The sequence below is a fragment of the Vanessa cardui genome, chromosome 3 (genome assembly GCF_905220365.1).
Source record: "Vanessa cardui chromosome 3, ilVanCard2.1, whole genome shotgun sequence".
NCBI classification, from domain to species: domain Eukaryota; kingdom Metazoa; phylum Arthropoda; class Insecta; order Lepidoptera; family Nymphalidae; genus Vanessa; species Vanessa cardui.
In genome coordinates this window covers 16007124-16031690 of record NC_061125.1, presented here as the reverse complement: position 1 = coordinate 16031690, position 24567 = coordinate 16007124, and the positions used below count along the sequence as shown (strand labels likewise).

At 38.6% G+C, this 24567-nt stretch overlaps 1 protein-coding gene across 1 annotated transcript; it reads left to right on the top strand.

The window, feature by feature from the left end:
• The first annotated feature begins 1696 nt into the window (after positions 1–1696).
• On the top strand, positions 1697–24316 carry LOC124543682 (solute carrier family 22 member 6-like). The gene is made up of 8 exons (XM_047121945.1): positions 1697–2106; positions 20054–20273; positions 20649–20749; positions 21738–21892; positions 22116–22482; positions 22901–23160; positions 23358–23539; positions 23628–24316. The coding sequence occupies exons 1-8, from the start codon at positions 1970–1972 to the stop codon at positions 23793–23795; spliced, it is 1590 nt and encodes a 529-aa protein (XP_046977901.1). The 5' UTR covers positions 1697–1969; the 3' UTR covers positions 23796–24316.
• The last annotated feature ends 251 nt before the right edge of the window (positions 24317–24567 follow it).

Here is a 24567-nt window from a genome sequence, read left to right as displayed (position 1 = left end):
AGGCGATAACGCTACCTTGTAATTAAATTGCAGAAGTTTCTATTAAGTTACTTTATTTTAAATTGAAAGTATTTTAAATACAGACTTATATATACTTACTATACTTTTAGAATATTATTATGATTGGAAAACAAGTAAAAGTATTTATAATAATTTAAAAGTTAGTGAATCATTTAAAATTCTTCCACGTCTTTGTGTAGAATACTACTGATCTAATTAACGTTGTAAATCACCGAATAAAAATTTATTAAAAATATACATCAATATTTGCTATTCTGTAGGCTTTTAAGTCGATTACTCACTAGGTACTACAACTTTGATAACAATTTTAAATATCAACACACAACGGGCAACGGTATATTTTGTATCTGTAAATTTGTGAACTAAATCGCGTTAACTGTTTTATCTACAACAAGGAGTTTGACCCGAAAAGTTGTATTGGTTATACGATAGTTAGAGAGCTATTCATCAATCACATGATGGTTAGTAGTTTAATTCTAAATATTGAGATTGCGATAAGGTCATCCACCTCTACTGTACCCGCAGACAGGAGAGCTTGTGCCGGCCTCAGTAGGTAGCACTTAGTACATACTGCCGTTCAATACCAGTATAGTTCTAGGCACAAGAAATATAAATTGTTGGCGGCATTTTTTCTTATAGTTGTAATGTACGCGTGCTGTGAGTGTCACTCATATCTGAACTTGAAGCAGTCCGTTATGTTTGCGCTGATATACCAAAGCAAAAGAATTGTTGGTCTCGTAGCTAGCTTCAGTGTTCTATGTTTCCAGTCCCGGAATCGGCTTAGTTGAAATTGATTGGGTTTTTCTGTTGAGATATTCTTAAAAATATCCAGAAATCGGTATGGAAGCTAGCTACGTCAACATTTTTGCGATTGGAAAAGTACTTGAGGCCTCTGGACCCGTGCTGTCTGTTAAGTACAATTTGTCGTCTTAACCGATTTTGAGGAGAGAGATCATAGGATAAGCTAAAACAGCGCGCGAACGATTTCGCCTAATGTTTTTTATATTGCAATGTAAAATATAAGTTTAATTTTATAAGAATTTCTGATCAGGCGTCAGATGATTCAAATAACTTTTTATTTTCGTTAATTAAGGAAAACTAATAAAAAGACGTTGATATTAGTTACTAAACGTCATCTTTAGTGAAATATTGGGGGGTAGAAAGGATGACGTCAGCGGCCGGCGAGACCCCGCGGCAACGATAGGAGTCAAAGCACTTGCTCGTAAAAGGTTCATTTATTTCGGTGTGCGTGTTTATTTTTATCGTGGCATACATACGAGTACGTGTACGAGATGTATTTTTAATCGAGCAGTTTTCGCCACGTGCGCCACCGCTGGACGCTTGAGTATCAAACATACGTAACATTTAAGTCGAAGGGCTTAATAGATTCATTCCCATTACATTAAAGAGCACTGCTCTCTTCAGCTTGTCACTTCATATGACAAAACGCCCCCTTCATTTATACAATACATGTATAAGATAATAAGTATATAATATACTGTTGGGGGTTTATATCGACATGAGTAAAATTGAACACAATAGCGGCTGTAGTATCAGTCGGCGAGCACGTGGCCGGCGAAGCTTCCGCGAGTGGCAGATGCCGGTCGCTGCGCGCGCGCCGCTCTAATCCGGATTAAGCTTTATCTCGTATGCCGAGAGATCATTTTCAGTCACGCGTGCCTATCAGTGAGCGGGTCAACTGTCAAGAAATCGGTTGCCGGTCTCCTTTCGAAGCAGTCCTGACGTACAACTTACAAGACGGCCAGCGCTCAGTATTACCGCTCGGACCCTCTGGCCGGCGGGACGCGTTCCTCGGCGCCGCACCAGCGCCGCTGATAACATTACACTCAATAGCTAATAACATCGATCGCCGCACGGAGCTTTCGCGTTTAAATCGACGTCTGTTTATTCGCTTCTGAAACATATAACGAAGACAGAAGAAATTAAAATGGAGATGGAGAAAGAGTGTGTAGCGGGCTGGGGCAGGTGGCAGGCACGCATCGCGTTGCTTCTGGCGCTGCCGGTGCTGCTGACTGGCATGTACGGCACCAACTACGTGTTCCTGGCAGCGCGCACGCCGCACAGGTGAGGCTCGTGTTGCTTTATAGTTTTGTTGCTCGGGGACTCGCATTTACATGTTCTAGTGTCGCGAATAAATTTAAAAAAACAGAATATACAGAAGATGTAATTTAAATATTCTCGTCCTTCAAAGTTCTCTTAAATTACAACGCGATTACAGAGTTAACATTTCTTTCAGTAACAATGAATGGTTACTATTTTATTCGAAGTAAATAAGTTGTTTAAGTGGTATTTATATTAATCTGCGGGTACGTTTATCTGCCAGACGAACTTTAGTAAATCAAAACAAAAAACAATTTTAAAATTTCGCATACTCCAAGATTAAATGAAATAAATTCAATAAATAAAAATCAATTACATTTTTATCAACATAAGTACCTACATACAATAATTTGCCGCGTGAACTAACTGCTCGTTATACTGTATGTTAGTAAAAAATTGTATGTTTACAATTTTTATGACGATAACTATCAGTATGACGATCCCTGTCGGGAGCGGTTTCGATCGGGAGCGCATTTTTTTGAAACAATCCCAGTACGTGTAAATCATTTGCGTGTAAACGCACATAACACGTTTAATATCTGCCAACAGTAATTGCCAATAAATATTATTGTTATAACAGTCGATTAGAAATCAACCGATTATACCATGTATGTTGTGCTGCCATACAACGCTTAACCCGATTCCGGTGGCTAGTCACCGACAAAACCGTAGAAGTGTTCTGAAAGCCGAACCAAATCATTCGATTAAAATTCAAAACGCGAGTTGGTCACACGAGGGCCGTGAGAAAAAGCGAAATCAGCCAGTCTGTAAGCCAGTGCAGACAGACCGTCGGTGCACCCGCCGCTGGCATCTTCTGCTGGTCTGGCAGCGCGTCGACTCAGTAGTCACCGTCTAATAATAAAAAATACAAGGCTTTGACACCTACGCAGAATTTCACTGGCGAAGCATACAAGGCAGAGTTTGTGTTTGTAGATTACTGCTGACTGGCCAATTCGCTCAGCGAGCAGTATAAATACATAAACGATATTATATTTATAAATATATCAATAAATATATCATCTCACACATGGATGACTCGTGTACTAACTTCAAAATCCAATCCGTTATTTGAGTGAGTAAGTAGCAGTGAGCCAGTGTAATTATATTAATAAACAAATTAACATTTGAACGTACGATGCGGCGCACCGACGGTCAAAGTCAACTTCATTCGAGTAGGCTTTACAAGGTCATTTAACACAAGTTACACGTAAAGCTATCACCGGCTCGGAAAACATATTCGACCGAAATAATCCGGCGAGACTTTCAGTAGTTACTATTTTACCCACATTTTTATTAAAAAGTAGTGTTAGTTAAAAATAATGTAAGTCTGCCTGCCTGAAAGTCGACAAGCTTTTTCTCATCTGTATAATCTGTTATTGAATAATATGCCTTAATTTATACCAAGAGTGCTCGTGGTGATATCAGGCTTAGTTATTACCCTTTCCTCACCGCACGCCAACGATATTCTGTGAGATCATAAATAGCTGTACAAAGGATAATATGCTACGGGTTTTAAATTGTTTTCATATATTGGTGAAAATCAATATGAATGAGAATGTTCGATAAAGTTTACTTTAATTTCAATTAATTATTTAGAATAATATAAATACAGACTAGTGTATATGCGCCCCAATCGTTAGCACTTATACCCGCACTCATGCACGTTAGCACTGTAAGAATTATTAAGTACACCAACAAAGCTCCACGGCATCCTCGATGGAGTAATTTCGTAGGGATTGGCTCTCTCGCCATTCGAACCTTAGCGTAGTAAGTGTTGAGCGACTCGTTCCTACCAGTATCGACTTGCAGAATGTCCTAGTCCAAATTATGTTTTTGATAAAATTATGTACCTATATATAACTTGGTTGTTATTATTGTACCTGTATGATTCGAAAAACTTCAGATCTGAGAGAATTTTAGGGTTAAAATTATACTCTGTTTTCAAACAGTCATGAGGCCTGTGTGTACCAGCGGTAGCAAGTTAATAGTTATGTTAGTTATACTTGATCTAAAGGCAATTGTTTATTATCATGTCATTCTGTCTGTATTATAAAGTCTTTGTTATATATTTTGCACAACGAGTAATTGAATTAGAGGTGAATAGAGAACGCAGAAACGTAATCCAGTTAATAATGATGTGTTGTGGCTAATGACGGTGAAGTGAGCGAGTAGTGACAGCGGGGTCGGCTAACAACATACACATCGTTATCTGCAATAGTCTAATTCAGATAATCTATTAAAGACGCAGCTTGTAGAGCGATGCCCTTATCGCGTCGGCGAAGTGCGCGCTCGACCCGAGCCGGGCGGCGGCGGCGTGCTCGCGAATTGACAATTATATATGACGATACAGATCAGAACAGTCGAACTGTTACATTTTATAATAGTAAATAAAAGCATTCCAATCATAAATCTGGATAGATTTTATATTATATATCAAGGGATTAAAATGATAATAAATTTCATTAGACAGTAAATTAGGCACAAAAGGGTATTCATACACTATTTCAGCACATCGATATATAAAGAAGTATAAAGTACAGCGCAATAAAAATTATGCGAACAAAGCCGCGCGGCAATCATAAGATTAACAATCGCTCGCACCTTATTCATGATAACGACGAGCAAAATAGTACACCCGTTAACGAGTAATTATACATAAAAAAGTAAAGATTTATTACTGTAGATGTTATTATGATTTGTTTATATTCCGCGATACAAAAAAATCGGGTCAAAGGTCAACCCGCAATCGTTTTAATAAGATCGACGTATTTTAACCGCTGGGCCATCTCGTCTCTATCTGAATAATGTAGACACTACATGATTGCGTCGGCGCTCAGGAAATATTATTTAGTACCTAAAGCCAAACCATTTGGTCGTTAACACAACTCGATCCGAAGATTCGACCGCAGAGAACCAAGCGCAAGACAACGGCTTTTCGTGCTCTCCGAGGTATTATTACAATATTAGGGAAAATGCAAATATAATATTTATGAAAATTTTGCTATTAAAATTTTAAACAAGTATAAAAGAAGGGTGCAAAGAAGGGGCAAGGGTTTATATTTGATATAATGTTGTTTATTTAACAATAATTACGAATTAAAATAACTTGAAACAGAACGTATTTCAAAACACTAATTAGCGTTCAGTGACGTCACTCCTGTTATGACTACTTATTTGAGGTTATAGTTGTAAAAAAGTGAATATTGAAACGAAAATTAATTGCGTATTTCGAATAAGTTGGGTCTGTCAAAGCAGACTCCAGATTCCTCTTTTCAGTTTGAAACCAGTGTGTCAGTTTGTGTCAGAAGGTCCACTCAAAAACCATTTATTTGAAAACTTTGTTGAAGTAGATGAACTCATTGGCCCAAAACATACTTCAATACGGCTTTTTTCGGAGTATCGAGTAGTCTGTTTATATATTTATTTAAAAAAGTATCTCAAAAGTCGGGAAAACATGCATAAGTATGAAAGCCAGTGAGGACAAGTATGATTAATGGGCCAGTGACAGACAGTAGTGACGTCATACGAAATATAGATCCGTTTTCGCGCGAAAATTTAATTTTTGCAATAAGTGTTTTGGATTTTTAATATACTTGCGGTCTATCCTATATGGAGTTCTTTAAAATAAACACAAAAATAAAAATATTGCATCTTCCCTAATTAACCCAGGACCTCCGGATCTGCATTGGTACAAGCTGACCACTACACTACACAACTCTGCATTTAATTAGATGAATACTTGTATGAGACAGGATATTCATTAATTTAATTGCTGTTCGTACTACGCCGTCCGCAGCCCATTATCATATTAATGGTATCGCTTGTTTACAAGACGAGTAACGTTTGGTTCCATTTCACGTGCGAACTGCGAATGTCGATATGTACCTGCGCCGTGAGACGTATCGCGCGTGTACAACGGAACGCCGGCAGACACGTGGGACTGACGTTCGCGATTAATTATTACGTTAATTGCACACACATGTTATTTACAATGTTAGATAATTAAATCTATTACGAAACCGCAGCGCAATTGATATCCTCAACACATTAATATGATAAACGTAAACAAATATTCTACAGCTACACACGTCTCCGTCGTGGAATAAACCCGTGTCTGCCATTGGGTTTGTTTGTTTCAGTTAATATGACTTGAGCGTTCAGGAATTGATACAATTTTTGTACATTAACATACGGAAACGGCTTAAACGGCTTGAATGTAAAGAAACGTGAGATATTGTATTTTCCTCGTGAGACAGTCAACGTAGTGGCGATAGCTGCACCATAAGTGCACGAGGAGAATTAAAGACTGAGATCGCAACTGCCGTCACTGTAGCGCAGTGCGGTCTGGTGACAGCGCAATAAGCATTCTTAAATTAAGTCTTTGAGGACGATGCTCCGACTTGTTTTGAAAACCTGACATCCAGTGGGATGAAATTGTACTCATTAGTTTTATATAATTCTCACGTTCACGCAATTTATGAGAAAGAACGTTGTCGCCAACATTCATTATACAACATATATCATTACATTAAGCGATAAAAATTATTACTATGTAGAAATCGACGAGGTAAAAGAGTTAAAGCATCAAAGTGACAGACAGCGCCGTAAGGAACTCAGTGGCTGCGACCACGCACTCGACCTCTATATCGATTACTTAGAATTTATTTAGAGGAGCTTAAACGTTTTACAATAACAACAACTACTCACAAAAAAAAACTCTATAATTTTAGAAAAAAACAAATGTTGTTGATCATCGTTTATTTTTTCTATTTATCTTTCTATATTTGGTGCATGAATATAATTTCGAGGAGGAAGTTCGAAGAGCTCAGAGCTTTCACGGCGGAAGTGATGTCGAATCTAGTGCGTTTACAAGTTTGAAAAGCGACACAATAAAAACGAAAGTGTTCATCGCAAACGTGAACCACGGAGAGTGCAGCGACGACTCGCATCAGTACTAACGCGCACAGGTGGTATGTACGTATAGTCGTATAGGTAACGTACCGGGCGCGACAGGCGCGGAGTGGTCTCGCGCAGGCCAGGGGCGACTGCTTAGAAATGTAGGATATTATTAATTATTCAGCGAGTGTCCTTTTAAGAAATTTAAATTATACAACTTGGGTACTTTATATTCTCATACGTATGATACTGAGGCTTAAGGATTTAATATGGTTTCCACGAGTAAGCCTCGTCTACGTATGCGTGATGCGCACGCGACTTTCTAGGATTATTTCGTACCACCCTCGCTCATACACACGTATCCATGATCGTGCTATTTCATCTCCACCGCACGTGACATTGGCGAAATAATGTTCTGCATGAGGCCCGTGTGGGTCGCTCACTGTTTGTGTTGTTCTGCGACGTGTCAACGCAGCGTGTGGCAGTTGCGGCGTTCGAGTATGCGCGAACGCCGCATGTACATGTGTTTACTCATTTGCAAATACGGTGCCGTATGTAAAATGTACTCATTGAAGGTCGCTAGCGCGCCACGGAGAGCAATGCTCCGTGTCTATGCAAATGGCAGATCAAAGTGAAGCGAGGTCGATGGTTCATGCGCGCGAGTCCAGCAGTGGATTGTTGACTTCAATGAAACTATTGATAATTGGCCGGAAGCCTGATTGTCGTTAGCGCAAATAAAACCGCATAACTAGTCATAACACACATCCAGAGTCGAGGAAAAAGATAATCTGGATTGGGCAGCGCGTCGTCCTCGTCCGCATGTTGTTCATGTCAACCGCTGGTCGGCGATGAAAAGCCTTAAATTAACACGATTCAACAGAGACATAGTCGTAAACAGTCGCTTAACCTTTATTAACCTCTTTGGGTCAGAAACATATGATAATAAATAAGCAATAAACGAAGAGGATTATCACGATAAAGAGCGCTCGCGCCCGCGGCTGGCCCCGTGACCCGGCGGCCGCGGCGGAAACTCTCTCACGGTTCATTATTTATGTGTGACCCGCGAGACGCCGCCGGCGATGTGCGCTTACACGCAGTGTACCAAATGAACGTACATACATATATCATATTACTCAGCGGATCCAGAAGCATGTGTAATCGTAATAAGAATAATTTGTATTCTCGTCTTCACGTGCGTGGGCGTTCGTAATGATACTTCCTTGTTTTTAATTTACACGTCTTAAAATAAGTAAAGTTCCTGACGCTCTACATATGCGCGAGCGAGTCAATGAGCCGGGAACACTCTTTAGCTCTCTTACTTAGCTCCCTGTGAGTTACGCTCGTGGTACCTGCCATGTGTTATCTCGGTAGCGCTGGATAAATAGTCGTGTGTACGATAAGTTTAATGTTACTTTCGGCGGTTAGGCCGACCAGTCCGGCGGGCGGCAGGCGGCGGGCGGCGGGCGGCGGGCGGCGGGCGGCGGGCGCGGCGTGCGCGGTGTACTCTCTCTCACGTGACGCGAAACCGCAACATGTGCGCCGCGCGTGAACGCGACGCGAACCGAAATAACGTGCGCGGGCGGACCGGTCGCCGGTCGCGCGACACCTCGAGCGATTGGGCGATATGTTTTACAACATCTTTTGTTTTTACTCATAAATAAACAATATACATTTTTTTTTGCATCACGTTAATTCTAAAGAAGAATCTCTACCTATTAGCTTGAGTTTGAGCGAAAAACTATGCTGTAAAAATTAATAACAAGTTATTAGATTAGCATTTGATTTGCTTATTTAATTGGTAAAGTCAAATTAAAGTTCAAAGTGTATTGAGTAACTTTAAGCATTTTAATGACTAATCCGCGTGCGACGCGCACCGGTGGCGCTTCCAGTATTTACAATCCGCGATGTTGACAATCGGCCGCAGCGGCGCCGCAGCCGCGCCCCCTCGCGCCGCACCGCTGCGTACATATCGAGTGTCAAACACGTAAATACACCATTACGTGGTTAATTCGCGGAGCAAACAACTTTAAGGCAAAAAGTTCAGTTAATATCATCACGGTAAAAAAATAACAGTATCTGATCAGCAAAAAATATTGGTCCTAGTGTTACGTTGAATTATATAAAAACAGTATATCTTATAATATAATGATAAAAGTAACGTATGAAGTAGATTACAATTTATTCCTTTATTAAAGCAGCTTGACAACTTGTGCGGTCGACAAGCAACCCAGCAAAAGCATTCCCGCGCAGAATCTAACAGAACACCGCCATAAAGATCGGCAAACGTAAAGTCGAAAGGATGATAAAAAAATGTTTGGTTTTGTAATGTTTGTAACGTTTCCGCGGACTTTGGCTTGGCTACCTAATCACCGCTGGTCGTTCATTGTGACACGTTCGTACGTCGTGTCTCGCGCCCTATCGGACACATCACGCTGAGCTTTCGCAATTGTTATTTGTTTTTATTGAGTAGGTCCGTCGCACATTGCGGATAAAGCATTCAATACTTACATTATCTCAGACGAGACATGTGACTGCGTTGCTTTGTAGTTTCATCAAATACAACCACTTCTTTCAAGATCTGCAATGTTTCATTTATTTTACTATATTATCAGACATTCTGAATGACAACGTAGCTCAGATAATTAGTTGTAAGCTACAGAATCTCATCAATTCCTGGTGGGCGCCCAACAGTCTGCAACAATTGGTAGGAAATGATAGGTGAGAAGAGCTCATTGAATATATAAAAGCTCATAGAATATATATACTGTGTATCCATATCATACACATATACTATATCACTTTGCATGCATACTTGTTTTGTAAATTTATATGCATGTTGAGTAAACATCATATTATATTATTGCTGCCGCAAAAAATGACTTTAACTTGAACAAAATTTAACCAGAAGATATACAAGCTAATATACATTGTGCGGACTTTCATCGAACGCATGTCGCTGTTCTCACGATGTTTTTCTTCACCGCCGGTTGAAATTTAACACATGAATTTCAGCCACACATTATTTACAAAGTTTTTATTTAAATAACAAGTTTTATTAATTTTATATTTCAATATTTAAATTAACTTTATTGTAAACATTATAAACAGGTGCAGTCGGTTTACATAAAATAAACGTACTCATTATATAATTATAATAAGCACGTTTATTTAGCTGTATTATATGTATATGTGCGTCTATTCTGTTGTTGTTCGAACGCAAAATGTGTGACTATATTTATGTTTATCAAGCATTCGCTACGGTTGAAGGCTTTTGCGCACCTTTTTATTGTAATGGAATATTCCGTAATCCTTCGAGCGTAGAGTGATCTGTGCGTCGCGCCTCGGTTCCGATTCATTGGGTGACTGATGGTTTTTTCAGACCCTACGGTAAAGTGGACCGCTATATTTACGCGGCTCGCGGGCACTTTCGCCGCCTCGCTTGTCCTTGGTACGAAAAGAGAGGAATGTAACCATTCTATTAGCTTTAAGTGATGTTTGCAATCACGTAGTCATTATATCCAAGGGCGAAATATCGTAAAGAAAGGAATGTATTCAAAACAGTAGGTAAAAATAGTTGTTTTTTAGTATAAGACGCACCAGCCGGCTTACACGGGTTGACGTTTCAGAAAATGGTCATTGCAGCCCTGAAGTATTGTGATGATATATCTTCATTAAGCGTTAGTCGGCACATGGAGGCCGCTGACGTTCGATCCAACTTCACCAATAACAACACTCGCCGGCCACCGACACAGAGAGCCAATTGTCGTAATGTCGACAAGCCGGTTTAAGTTGTTTCCGTCATGAACTTGTTTCTTTTTTTCGAGATGAGTGTCAGGTGTCAGCCTCTCTTACTTATTTATGATTACACCGCAGTGCGCCGACGACTTCCTGACCACCTTTATACCTATATTTTTAATACCGAATGCTCACAGAAGGTTCGCATAGTAGTGTCCTTAGGGCTGAGACGATGAATGTAAATAGACATTCGTGACATAAACGCACGTATTTGGGCGGCGTCGCTTGTTTGGCAATAAGGCGGGTGTGAAACTCTCTGAGCACCCATAAAAGTGTAAACAAACCAGTTCGCCGGTGTCCGCCGCCACCAGTAGCTAGACTAGTCCGCCGGTATGTAAGCTATTAGTATATTTATAGCGCGGCTCTAGGCATATTTTTATCTTACCTGTTTAGGGATCGGCAATTGGCGCCTCGACAGCATTGTTTGGGTTGCGACGGTAGGTGCAAGGCATTTAAAGAATCGGGAAGTTATTTAGGAGCTCAAAGCGCTTGCTCGCAAATGTGTGTACTTTACACATTCTGGGTTGTTAGTTATTAAACGCATTTCTTATGTTACAGGGCATTATGTATAATGCTCTATGTAAACATACTCTGCGTAACGCACACGTAACGCCGACCGCGTTACCACTGCTTGGGTTTTGATGCAACTCGCCATCGTGGTCACTGAATACACATACGTGTAACCGCATCGTTATAAAAGAGTCAATAATTATTTATCTTAAATGTACGATGTATTAATGGTTTTTAGATCAGCCTGTTTCGTGCCATTGTTCAGTAAATAATCACTTCGCATGTTACTCGCGACAGGCAGGAGACTCAGCAACAACAACAGCGTAATTTTCCCACTGCTGGGCTAAGGGCTCCTCTCTCTTTGTGGAGAAGATTCGGAACATAAGACCATGAATATTCAGAGGTGCCTGGGTTTGAAGCTGCAATCATCGGTTAGGATACACGCGTTCTAACCACTGAGCCATCTCGGCAGGAGACTCACTACGCGCTATATTAATATACGTATTGTCTAAATGTTTCACCTTCATGATCGTATTCTGGTATTACTCTCGAGTTTGTTACAGTAGCTAGCAAGCTACCCACGTTACGAGCCGGTAACAACTTTACACGTTACGTTTGTAGACATCATTAGCGTGACTCGCAAGTACTCGTGAAATACTACACGAAGGGACGGCAGTCGGTGTCCGTTGATTGATTGATTAATTCTGCTTTTTTAAAACAAAATAACACAGATAAATGTATGCACCCATTAAATGACTACGTTCAGATCAAAATAGTCATTACTTTTTATGTTATCTCGTTATTTAAATAAATATTTTCATTTACTTTGCTACATTAAAAGTGATCTCACTTAAGACAAAACTTGACAACAATATTTTATTTGCGTCAGCATAAAACAACATTCGAATGGAAATGTAACCAGTTGAAGTGTTCGATTCGTTGAGGCCCCTATTCGGCGGAGGCCTTTCCGATCGTTCCCAGGCTCCTTGTGTAGTCATACGCCTAACGCTCCGCCCACTAATCAAGTTGCCATTTTTGGGATTAGTTGCATGAATCTCTAATTTTTATAGTACCATTGTATTTGTCTTTGTATATTTCGGTACAGTTACGATATTTAAGAAACGATTCGTTTGGAAATGTATACGTGGCGACATTTATAAGTATCCCTGTAAAAACTTGTTGTTAGTGTTATGGGTGTGAAGTTCTTTAACGGCTGTTTAATTGTAACCAAAAAACGTCCGTTACTGATGTATAGTATCCTTTCCTTACCAGGAAGTGATAGTTGTACAATTGTAGTGTTGTGTTTATATTTAGTCTCAGTTAAGGCGAGAAGATATTGTGGGTAGCGGTTTCAAGGCACAGTTGCGGTTGTTTATCGACGTAACGATTTTATTAAACAAGTTGTTTTTTTAAATATTTTTTAATGCCGGCCAATCTAGTTAAACTCCATGGAGTTTCAACTGAGTCATTAAGTCAGCCTTAGTCAGTCGCCTTTACCAGGATCTTGGAGACAATCGAATAAACACCAGTCGTCATATATTCCACCGACAAGCAGCTTTATTCCCAAGGTTGCAGGGACATTAGCACCGACATTTCTTACGTGCCAATGCCTATGATGATCACTTTCCATGGGTAGCCCGTCTGACTATCAATAAAAAAGTACAAACAACTTTTTACGCTGTTGATGTCCCGATAACCGTGACATATAAGATCTTATGTTTTGCACTATTTTCAGATAGCAGATTTACAGGTAGAATTCCAAGATGTAATATTATACGTAATTTAAAAAGCTTTCAAGTATTTTATGCTCACTAAACTCCATCTGTACGTATACGAACGGATTATAATATATTCCCCAATAGCGCGTCCATTGGATTCTCAACTACAACTTCTGCACGCATCTATAAACATCTGTAAACAAATATGTGTTTACCAAATGATGTTTGTCCTTGTATGTATGTACTCATGTTTCCATACTTGATTGTAAACAGTGGTCATGTAACGAAATGTAGTTAAACCGGTTGTCTTCTGGACGAAGTAAAGTCCATTGGCATTTATTGTGAGAACAACATGAGGCAGATCAATAGTAAGTCGAGTATTGAGTATTATTTAAAAAGGTAAGCTTTTGGATTCACTGAGCGTTACAATAATGCTTCAAAATGAGCCCGGAGCCTTACGCACGGTCCGTGTAGCAGGATTCAGCTGTCGCAGGGATCGTAGGAAGATGCTGAATAGTTCGCATTTCTTTTATTTTTCTTTACAATTAAAAAAATAAAAATATATATTCACTGGTGTACAAAAAATATAAAATTATCTCATTAGGAGATTGTTGCAAGTTGTTTTTAATTTCAATTTAATAGGGTTAAATTAAATTCAAAGCTACCATCGGTCTGGAATTTAAATTCACTTAGAAGAACCATCAAAAACTTAAAATTTACCAAACATACTAAAAAATTAAGGATCATTGACAAGGTTACACATATAGCGAAAACTTTTTAATTTTTGAAAGAGCTTAGACTGGGAACTTGTTAGACGTCGAGGTAACCGGTAGGCTTTTATTATGGTATGAAATTAAAACCGCAGCAGCAGCTAAGTAATTGATTTGTAATTATAGAATCGCTTAAAATATCCCTGGGAAAGTTAGTCACGTGACAGCGCGGAGCAGTCGCGGGCAAAAAACGGATCATGTGCTCGTAGGCGGAGTCCTAGATCCGTAAGTATATCAGTGACTCATCGATTGTACTATCTACAAGTTATTGTCGCAGTCATATGCTCAGACACAGGGAGACTGTAAATCTCGTCAAAAAATCCTTTTTTATTCAGGTTTAAGACACGCTTCAAAAATGCTTCCACAACTTATTTGAATAAAGTTGATTTGATCCACCGTGTTAGATGACGAATGAAAGTACTATTGATCCAGGAAACTCAAATTTTATTTGGAACATTGCTTTACATATTGTAACAAAAAGAAAACATCTATAGCGCGATTTAAAATCCTACTAATGCCATCTATTAATGACAACTAATAAAATAAGTTGATAAATTTAAACATGAACATGCCGCCCGCCAAAAGGCGTTAGGCCTTTTAACTAATAACTATTTAAAAAAAAACAAAAAAAGAAACTAGTTACATTATACTATAAACTTTAACTAATACATAAAATATTTTACTAATCCTCAATTGGTAATAAACACAGCTTGTGAATAGGACGTTTAACGATAGTGTTCTTACATTTTACACTAACAACACGGACATAGCCATCTGCCCCAGGATGTGTGGCAACTACACGACCCAATAACCACTTAGACGGTGGAAGTCTATCATCTTTAATAAGAACAATATTGTCAACCCCTATGTTAGTTTGAGATCTCATCCATTTATGACGGTTTTGTAACTCAGTTAAATATTCTTGACTCCATTTACGCCAAAAATATTGTAGTTTTTGTTGTAAATGACTCGTTCTTTAGGTAAATTACCCATTAACTGACTAGCTAACTTAGGTGAATGTCTACTGCATGTAACACATTTATGAATTACACTTTTTATAATATTTCTAACGCTAAATATATAATATTTACTTCTTATATAATTGATCATCAACTGACAACCTCGATGCATAGTTTTATAATGTGCATCAAGAACAATTAAGTATGAAAGTTTACATTTTTTATCTAGTATAATAGGATGTTTAATAGAATCAGAAAGATTAGAGTTTTGTAAGCGACCTCCAACTTTTAACAAATTATTATTTATAAACGGATTAAGCTTTGTTAATTTATTACTTTTACTTAAACCTTTATTATGTTTAATTGCTGGATTGTTGCCCTTAAGTATACTTATTTCATTACTAAAACTCCTTTCTTGTGATATCCTAATCAAAGAATACAATGAATTCTGTAATTCATAAGTTGTTAGATAATTGAAATGTGTACATTTTTCTATTTTCTTAACTTTATATTGACATTTATAAAAAAATTTAAAACAATATGCAATTACTCTAACTAGTTTTTGTAAAGTTGAATATTTATCAAAAACATCAAAACAATTATTAATTAGATTACTATGAACTAAAACTTTTATAGGTAAACGAGTTTCTAACTCTGTGACTGGAATGTCCACTTGCTGTTTGATAAAGTTTTTATCACTATGCAACCATGAAGGACCATTCCACCATAAATAGTGATTTGGAAGATCTAACGGGGAAATGCCACGAGAAGCAACATCAGCAGGATTCTCGTGAGAAACAACATGGTTCCATTTCTCCTTTTCTATAACATTTATAATTTCAGTAACACGATTCGCAACGAATGTACTCCAGTGTCTAGGAGGTTTTTGTAACCAGGCTAAAACAATTGTGGCATCTGTCCATGCGTATACATTATTCGAATCAATATTTAGAGTAGCCTTCACCCTCTTTATTAATTTAGCTAACAGTACAGCACCACATAACTCTAACCTGGGTATTGATATCTTTTTCACGGGAGCTACCCTTGTCTTACTCTCTATCATAGTAATTTTAATGTTTGTAGATGTTATTATTCGACTGTAAATTACAGCTGAATAAGCTATATCAGAGGCATCAGAAAATCCATGCAATTCGACTTTTAATATTTTATCTGACATGCCAATCCATCTATCTAGTTCTATCATAGGCATTTCTTTCAATTCTTGTCTAAACTTAACCCATTCTTGATTTAATGGTTGTGGAATAATATCATCCCAATCGAGTTTATTTATCCATAACTGTTGCAGCATATTTTTAGCCTTTACAACAATAGGAGCTAACCACCCGCTAGGATCATAAATTTGAGCTATGTCACATAAAACAGAACGTTTGGTTATTTTGTCTCCTTTATGTTTAAGATCTATTTTTAACTCAAATTTATCACTGATACTATTAAACCAAATGCCTAGTATCTGTCTAGTATTTATTGTTGTTGATTCTATTTTTGGATGATTAGACGTGATTTTGTGTAAAGTAAACCCTCCTTTTTTAAGAACTTTAATAATATCTTCTTTGAGTGCAATTGCAGCTTCAATGTCAGTTGCTCCGGTTAGTAAGTCATCGACATAAAAGTCGTTCATTATAGCTTTAATTACTTCAGGTCTATAGTTACTGTTTTCATCTTGAGCAACTTGTTTAAGAGTTTTTATAGCGAGATATGGTGCACATGACGTGCCGTATGTTACTGTTGTTAAACGATAATGTTGTATTGGATTGTCGACAGTAGGTCTCCACAAAATTCTTTGATAATTCACATCTTGTTGATCTATCCAAATTTGTCGATACATCTGTCGAATATCTCCCAGAAAGACTATAGCATGACATCTCCATCGTAACGTAACATTGCGAATATCACTTTGAAGCGGTGGTCCAATTAATAAGTTATCGTTTAATGACTTACCGTTGCTAGTTTTAGCAGAACCATTGAATACCACACGTAGCTTAGTTGTAGTATGCTGTTCGTTTATGACAGCATGGTGTGGCAAATAATATACCTGTTCACTATTGTCATCATGTGGCACAAGTTCCATATGGTTTTGGTCTAAATAATCAGCCATGAATTCCGTATATCTTTCCTTTAATTTTGGTTGTTTATCAAACCGTTTCTCTAAGATTGAAAATGATTTTAATGCTGTTGTTAATGAGTCTCCTAAGTTTGGTGGTTGAGTTATGAATGGTAATCTAACTTGATAATGCCCATCTTCTCTTTTAATATGAGTTGAATCAAAATATGCTTCACATTTCATTTCTTCATTTGTCATTACCTTTTTATTATAAATCGGTTCCTCTAGTTCCCAGAAACGACGAAGCTCTTTTTCTATATCAGTTTTTAAATGATAATTATGAACATAATTATATGAGTTATTGCTTTTATTTATGCTTTTTTCTGATATCAACCATCCAAGTGTAGATTGCTGAGCAACAAGTGTGTTATTTTCGTTTTTATGAACTATAATACCTTGCTGAAGAATATCTGGATAGACATCTGCTCCTAAAATAAGGTCTATTTTGCCTGGCCGTTGAAACGATGAATCAGCTAATTTCATACTATTAAGTTGCGGCCAAACAACCTTGTGCTCGCATTGTGGCAAATATGATGTTAGAGACTTTAATATATATGCCATAATCTTAACTTTAAAGCTTGGATTTTGAATTGATATTATCTCAAACTCGACGAAAGCCTTGGTTACAGTTCTATTAGAATCAACTCCTACTATATTTCCTATTATAGGTGTTCTTTTGAGTCCTAAACATTGGCAAGTTGATTCAGCTACTAGTGAGGCTTGCGAACCAGGGTCTACAAGTGCACGTAATACATGTAAACTATTATCTCGTTTTGACTGCACAGATACCATTGCCGTAGCTAGTATAACAGGACAACTATCTATGGAATTTCCCAGTGTGGTAACGTCATTTGTCATCTGAGTCGGTTGTAAATTATTCGCAGTGGATGGTGCCACCGAATAACCATGCAATAATGAGTGGTGTTTTTTGCCACATTTACGACATGAAGTGGACTGTTTACAAGTTTTGACTGAGTGGCCTTTTATCAAGCAATTGAAACAAAGATTGTTCTTTTGAACAAATTCTTGTTTTGAATTCGCACTCAATTTCGCAAAGTCTTGGCATCTATATATATAATGATCTTGCTTGCAATAGGAACACGATAAGTTTGATGATATGTTTGTGGCAAAACTTTTAGTAGTAGGCATTACTTTATATTGTATGTTTTCTCTGGATTTAATGGCTTCTAAAGTTCTAAATCTAAACTCTAAAAATTCAGACATATCTTTCCAGGTTGGTAAATTGGAATTAGATTCAATTCTTTGTTCAAATAATTTATGAGATTCTGGGTCCAATTTTTGTATTGTAATATATACCACTATGTCATCCCAACTTTCTGTCGGTATGTTTAAACTCTTCAAAGTGACCAAACATTCAGAGGTGACATCTAATAACTCTTTAATAGCCTTTGCAGATTCTATGTTAATTTTTCTTTGACTGAGTAATTTTCCAATAAAAGCATTAACTATACTTCTTCGATTATCATATCTTTTGTTTAAAATTTCCCACATAATATCGTAATTATTATCAGATACTTGTATCTGCTTGACAAGACTTTCTGCCTCTCCAAATAAACTTGACTTCAAATATTGGCATTTGTTCACTTTATTTATTTGCTTATTTTCGTGAACTAAAGATAAGAACAAATCACGAAAAGATAACCATTCTTTATAATCGCCAGAAAATTTTGGTAAGTGAATCGGTGGTAACTTCGCAACAACTGAGGTATTTTCTTCCAAATCTATATGAGTTCTAGAAGTTGTCAGCACTTTTAACTCTATCTCATTCAACCGCTCTTTTAGACGTGTTTTAAAGTCTAAGTAAACGTCTAATGTTGTGTCATAAATGTTTTCAATAAAATATGCTAACTTTTTTCTATCATCTGTTGAAACTGATGTCAAATTTGAATGTCGTTTTTGAAATTCGTCCCAATAATCTGTCAACATTTCTAGCCTAGTCTCTAAAAATGCTTTTGTTATTCGCTCCTTTGGAGATTTTTTAAAATTATCTAACATTTTTTTCATTTGCATAGAAATATCTATTTGGGTTCTCTGTAATGCTTCCATTTTAAAGTTATATCAACTAATCACTTAGCACGAAAAGTAATGGTCACAATTTAGGCTACAAATTTTAAGTATTTTAATAGAATAACAGCTAATGTCAATGTGTTTTTAGAATTTTTACAAGTCCAAATATTGAAATTATTTTAAGTCTATATCACTTTTTTTCACCAATTGTCTATGTCCTTATTCTAGTACTTACGGTTACCAGTCCACCACCACTAGTCCGTTTGTATGCACTGTAATCCCGTTTTACACACACTTTGCCACACAAATCACTTCCTTTAACTTCACTATTCCTCTCACTCACTTCTATACCGTAATTCCATGGCAGCTAAGTACCATTATACACTCCGCACAATTTGCACTTTTCACACTGCACTTCGCGAACCGACTCGAATTTTCACTATTATTTAATCCGGCTCGAAGGACCAATGTTAGATGACGAATGAAAGTACTATTGATCCAGGAAACTCAAATTTTATTTGGAACATTGCTTTACATATTGTAACAAAAAGAAAACATCTATAGCGCGATTTAAAATCCTACTAATGCCATCTATTAATGACAACTAATAAAATAAGTTGATAAATTTAAACATGAACACACCGTTAAGTGCATTATTTTACTATTGTTGCAAAAAACCTCTTTACATGGGATTTGTTAAACATGTATGTATCCACTGCAAATATTACCAAAAGCTAGGCATCCATCTTTATTCACGTCTAGATCCTAGAGATTGTGAAAGGATTAGTCAGTTTTGTGTCAATAAATGAGGAGGATAAGATATTATCTATTTCATGGGATATGTAAAGTACAATTATGATATATAAATCCACACAAGCAATTAGATTAGACTATGTATGAGCGCGACTACGGTTATAGTTGATAAATCTTGCTCAAATAGCAAGAGGTATAAACTGACTCAGTACTCGGCCTTTCTCTGCACAAGACATTAATTAATTTATAAGTTCATGCGGGTCGGTCATTTTGTTTCGACAGTAACAATGCTACAGTTATTCGTTATAATTAAGAGCCGTGTCAGAGTATTTCAATCGAATATTACTTTGGTTTCTTCAGATGCCACGTCCCAGAATGCGAAGACAACAGTACACTGTCGGGGCCGGTACCGACAGACGCGTGGTCACCGTCCTGGTCCACGTGGGCGCTGCCGCCGGACTCCGAGTGTCTCCGCCGCCCCACCCTGGACGGAGTCTGCAGCGAAGCGGGCTTCGATAACACCACCACACTCGACTGCGAAGACTTCGTCTATCAACATCACAGCAGTATCGTGTCTGAGGTGCATATCGTAATTGATTTGTGTTGAGTTGATAATGCGAACTATTTTGTGTTTAAAGAGATAATCCCTATCGTCTTATTCTACAGATACAATATTTACTTACTACTAATTTAACACGTGACTCAATCACAGCTATTACAAATAAAATACCTAGTGCAGCAATGATTCACGACCGAGCAAAGTTTCTCTGGTTAGGTTGCTCGGTCGGATTTCGGATGAACGCCAGAACGTTTTGCTGCAATACTGTCTCGTAAAGAGAAACCGCAGCATTACTCATTATTTAAAATTAACTGTAATGTGACCTCCCATACATTATGTGTTTATAAAACTGAAACAGGGCAATAGTAGTAATGTAACTTTACTTGTGTGTTCCAGTTCGGCTTGGCGTGCCAGGAATGGAAGCGCACGCTCGTGGGCACGGTTCACAACGTCGGCATGCTCGTCTCTCTCCCGATAATGGGATACGTCTCAGACAGGTAACACTTAAATCACTAGCTTAAAGTAAATGCTACGTTTTAGATAGTTGTAATAATCCATCTAAGCGTATTTAATAACTTGATTACCTGAATGTTCGCGTAATAATCCTGTTAGTATTATAGCAATAATGATTATGCAAATAGATAACTATTACAAACGAGTAAACTGCATAATGTTAAGCCTGGTGCGAGTCATGGCTGGCAACATTACTGCACTATTTAGGACATGGAAATGTAACCTGCTATTTTAGGACTTGAATGTGAACGACCTAGATCATAACCCCGTTGTCGTCGCACGACTGTTTGCGCCTAATATATCCCGAATACACCGAGAGACCGAGTTCGTTCACTATACTCGTACATATACGAGAGCTATATCCGCTAATCACCTCTATTCTTAGATGTCCAGGACTTGGTGCTACTAATACCGTGAAATATATTTAACGATAAATAAATATGAGACAACATCACATACATTACTCTGATCCCAATGTAAGTAGCTGAAGCGCTTGTGTTATGGAAATCAGAAGTAACGACACCAGAAACATAGAGACACAAACACCCAGACCCAAGACATCATAGAAAACTAATGGTAATCTACATCGACTTGGCCAGGAATCGAACCCGGGACCTCAGAGTGGCGTACCCATGAAAACCGGTGTACACATCACTCGACCATGGAGGTCGTCAACGATTTGTTGATGAACATCTTTTAAGAGTTTATTAAAATCTTTTCGGTACATATTAGTTAATATATGTAATTTTTTTTAATATATTAATATTACACTGTATTTATTTATTATGTTTATATCTGCTCTGTACACCCCTACCTCTTTCTACATCTGTTTTCCTCTACCTTTAGGTTGCCTGGAAGAGATCGCTGTGTTAGCGATAAGGCCGCCTCTTGTACATCTTTCATCTAACCGTGTATATGTGATTTATTTACTGGTGTACAATAAAGAGTATTTTGATTTTTTTTTAACTGTAGATGGGGCCGTCGAGCAGCGTTGGTGACGAGCGGCACGGGCGCCGGGCTGGTGGGGCTCTGCAAGTCGTTCGCGGGCTCGTATCCTGCCTACCTGGCGGCTGAGTTCTTCGAGACTGTACTCGGAGCGAGTGTATACCCTGCGGCGTTCGTGCTTAGTAAGTTTATACTCATTATCCCAGCATTGACGACTTCCCGGTCCACACGACAGACATTATAATTAAACAGTAACTATCTGTCATTTGTGTCTCTCGGGTCAAGGAAACGGTTAAGTTTCTCACACATATTTATAGCATTTTCAATATTTTATGTTGTTAGATTGAAATTATCAATTCCAATGATTGTATAGTTTTAAACTAAACACCAAAATGTTTGTTATAGTGATCGAATGGCTGGGGGTCGAACAGAGGATACTGGCCAGCTTACTACTCGGCATTCCGTTATCTGCCGGAGCGGCGATGCTGGCTCTGCTGGATTATTTGACGGGCTACTGGCGCACGTGGGCGCGCCTTGCCTATCCCCCGTCGTTTCTCCTGCTGCTGTACCCGTGGGTCCTCCCTGAGAGCATTCGGTGGCTCGTGGCAGGTGGAAAAGTCAACGAAGCTGTTCGGGTCATAAAACAAGCAGCGAAAGCGAACAGAGTCACCATTCCCGACGGCATTTTGGACAAAATGCTGTCGAAAGACCAAGTTACAGATAAGGTGGAGGTTATTGTACAAGAGGAGAGCTTATTCAGGGCTTTTATTAAGTAAGTTATTCGTTTGTTACGACGAATTAAAAAAACCCCAATATTGAATTTCATTATAATTCATCGTTTATGACATTATTTTATAGTTTTAATAATGCCAATGTTAATTGCCAAATTATAATTATCAAATACTAAACAAATATAAACCAATAAAAAGAACGATGAGTATGTTACCTATCCAGTATCCACACCACGTAACACGATGAACGCTTTCGCCATGAAAGTCTTTAGGTGAATAATGAATTAGCCTTTCTGTCTCTAGTGGTTATATTTGGAGTTTATATATACAAAATATTAGTATTCGTACTTGCTCTATGGTTCGAGCGTGAAATATGTAATTTACAATGAGAGGAATATTTAGCATAATTCTCTGAACTTGCCGTGACAGATGTTATGACATAGTTATCTCAATGATCAGATACAGCGCCTTGCGGAGAAGACTGCTCGTGTGCTTCGCGTGGTGGTCGTGTGCCGTGTTCGTGTTCTACGGGCTGGCGGTGCGCGCGCACGCGCTGGCGGGGTCGGCGCACGCCAACTACGCCCTGCTGGCCGCCGCGGAGCTGCCGGCGCTACTGCTGAACACGCTGCTGCTGGACCGCGCCGGCCGCCGCCCGCTGCTCACGGCCGCCTTCCTGCTCACTGCCGTCGCCCTCATCGCCATCCCTTGCTTGCCTGATCGTAAGTAATGGTTTTTTATATTAAATGTTTTATGTCATTCATAATTTGTACACTGATTCTATGCAAACAACTTTTTTTATAAGTGTAACTTTAACTATAAGGCCATAGATCTTATACATTTTTTCAAAGGTATAAGAATGTGTATAAAACATTAACAAATAGAAGATACTAAAACAGTAGGTGATGCTTTGTTACAGAAAACAATGGGCTGGGCACGGCGCTGTTCCTTGCGGGTAAGATGGGCGCGACCATGGCCCTGAACGCGCTGTACGTGTACACCGCCGAGCTGTTCCCGACGCGCGCGCGACAGCGCCTGCTGGCCGCGTGCTCCACGTGCGGCCGCATCGGCGCCATCCTCGCGCCGCAGACGCCGCTCTTGGTGAGGATTTGTGCTCGTCAAGTGGTCGCTATAATAACGTCGTTCAAATCGAATATAATAAATAATGCCATTCAAATTCACTATCCAGGCTGCGTACGGGACATGGGTGCCGACGACACTGCTGGGTGCGCTGCCGCTGCTCAGCGCGGCGCTGACGCGGCTGGTGCCGGACACGCTCGGTCGCCGTCTCCCCGACTCCTTCGCCGACCTGGACTCCTCGGCCTCCGACATTTCCGCGTCCACCGCCCTGCCCTAGCCCGCGCCGTCGCTCGTCTCCATCGATCTCAACTAGAATAGTTACGTTAGGGCCAACGGGTTAATGTTGTGGACATTCAGCACAGTGACATCATCGTTAGCACAGATCGGAGGATGTCTTCACGCTCCCTGTGCACATGTGCGCCTGTGTGTGTAGGCGGCCACATTGACACGATCACTGCATTTGATAACACATACAGACGAGTGATTGTTTACCATCTTATCACTAGAATGAGTCTCGTAACTGAGATGGGTATTTGCTGTTTGGAGCAGAACAAACAGATAACCAGCCTCACAATATCTCGTATAACTAAACTTAAGCTTAAGAAGCGTATGTTATATTTTATTGTTATTAATCAAGCGCTGGCCTCCAGCGATACCATATTTTTATGTAAATAATTTCTATAATACTTACATTTAAGATAAAGTTTTATAATTTTATAAGAATTAAAAATAGTAGTAAGATAACAAGTCTAAAATGACATTAAAATGATTACGATAAGATCGCAATATTTGCTCAAACACTTGTTTCATTTCCGCCCTCGAGCGCTTGCAGCCAGAGCAAGAGCAGAACGATTTAACGACACGATTCAGCTTGCAGTTGCGGCGCCTGCTCGTTTTAAATATTTATTTTATGTATTAAGGAGTTTTCATGAATTTGATTGGTCAGGCTAACAAATATTAATATAGGCTTTATAAGCGTTTATATAAAACTCACTCCTCAATTAGTTAATTGAACTGTCAAAGAAATTTAATCGGCTCTTTCGGTTTCC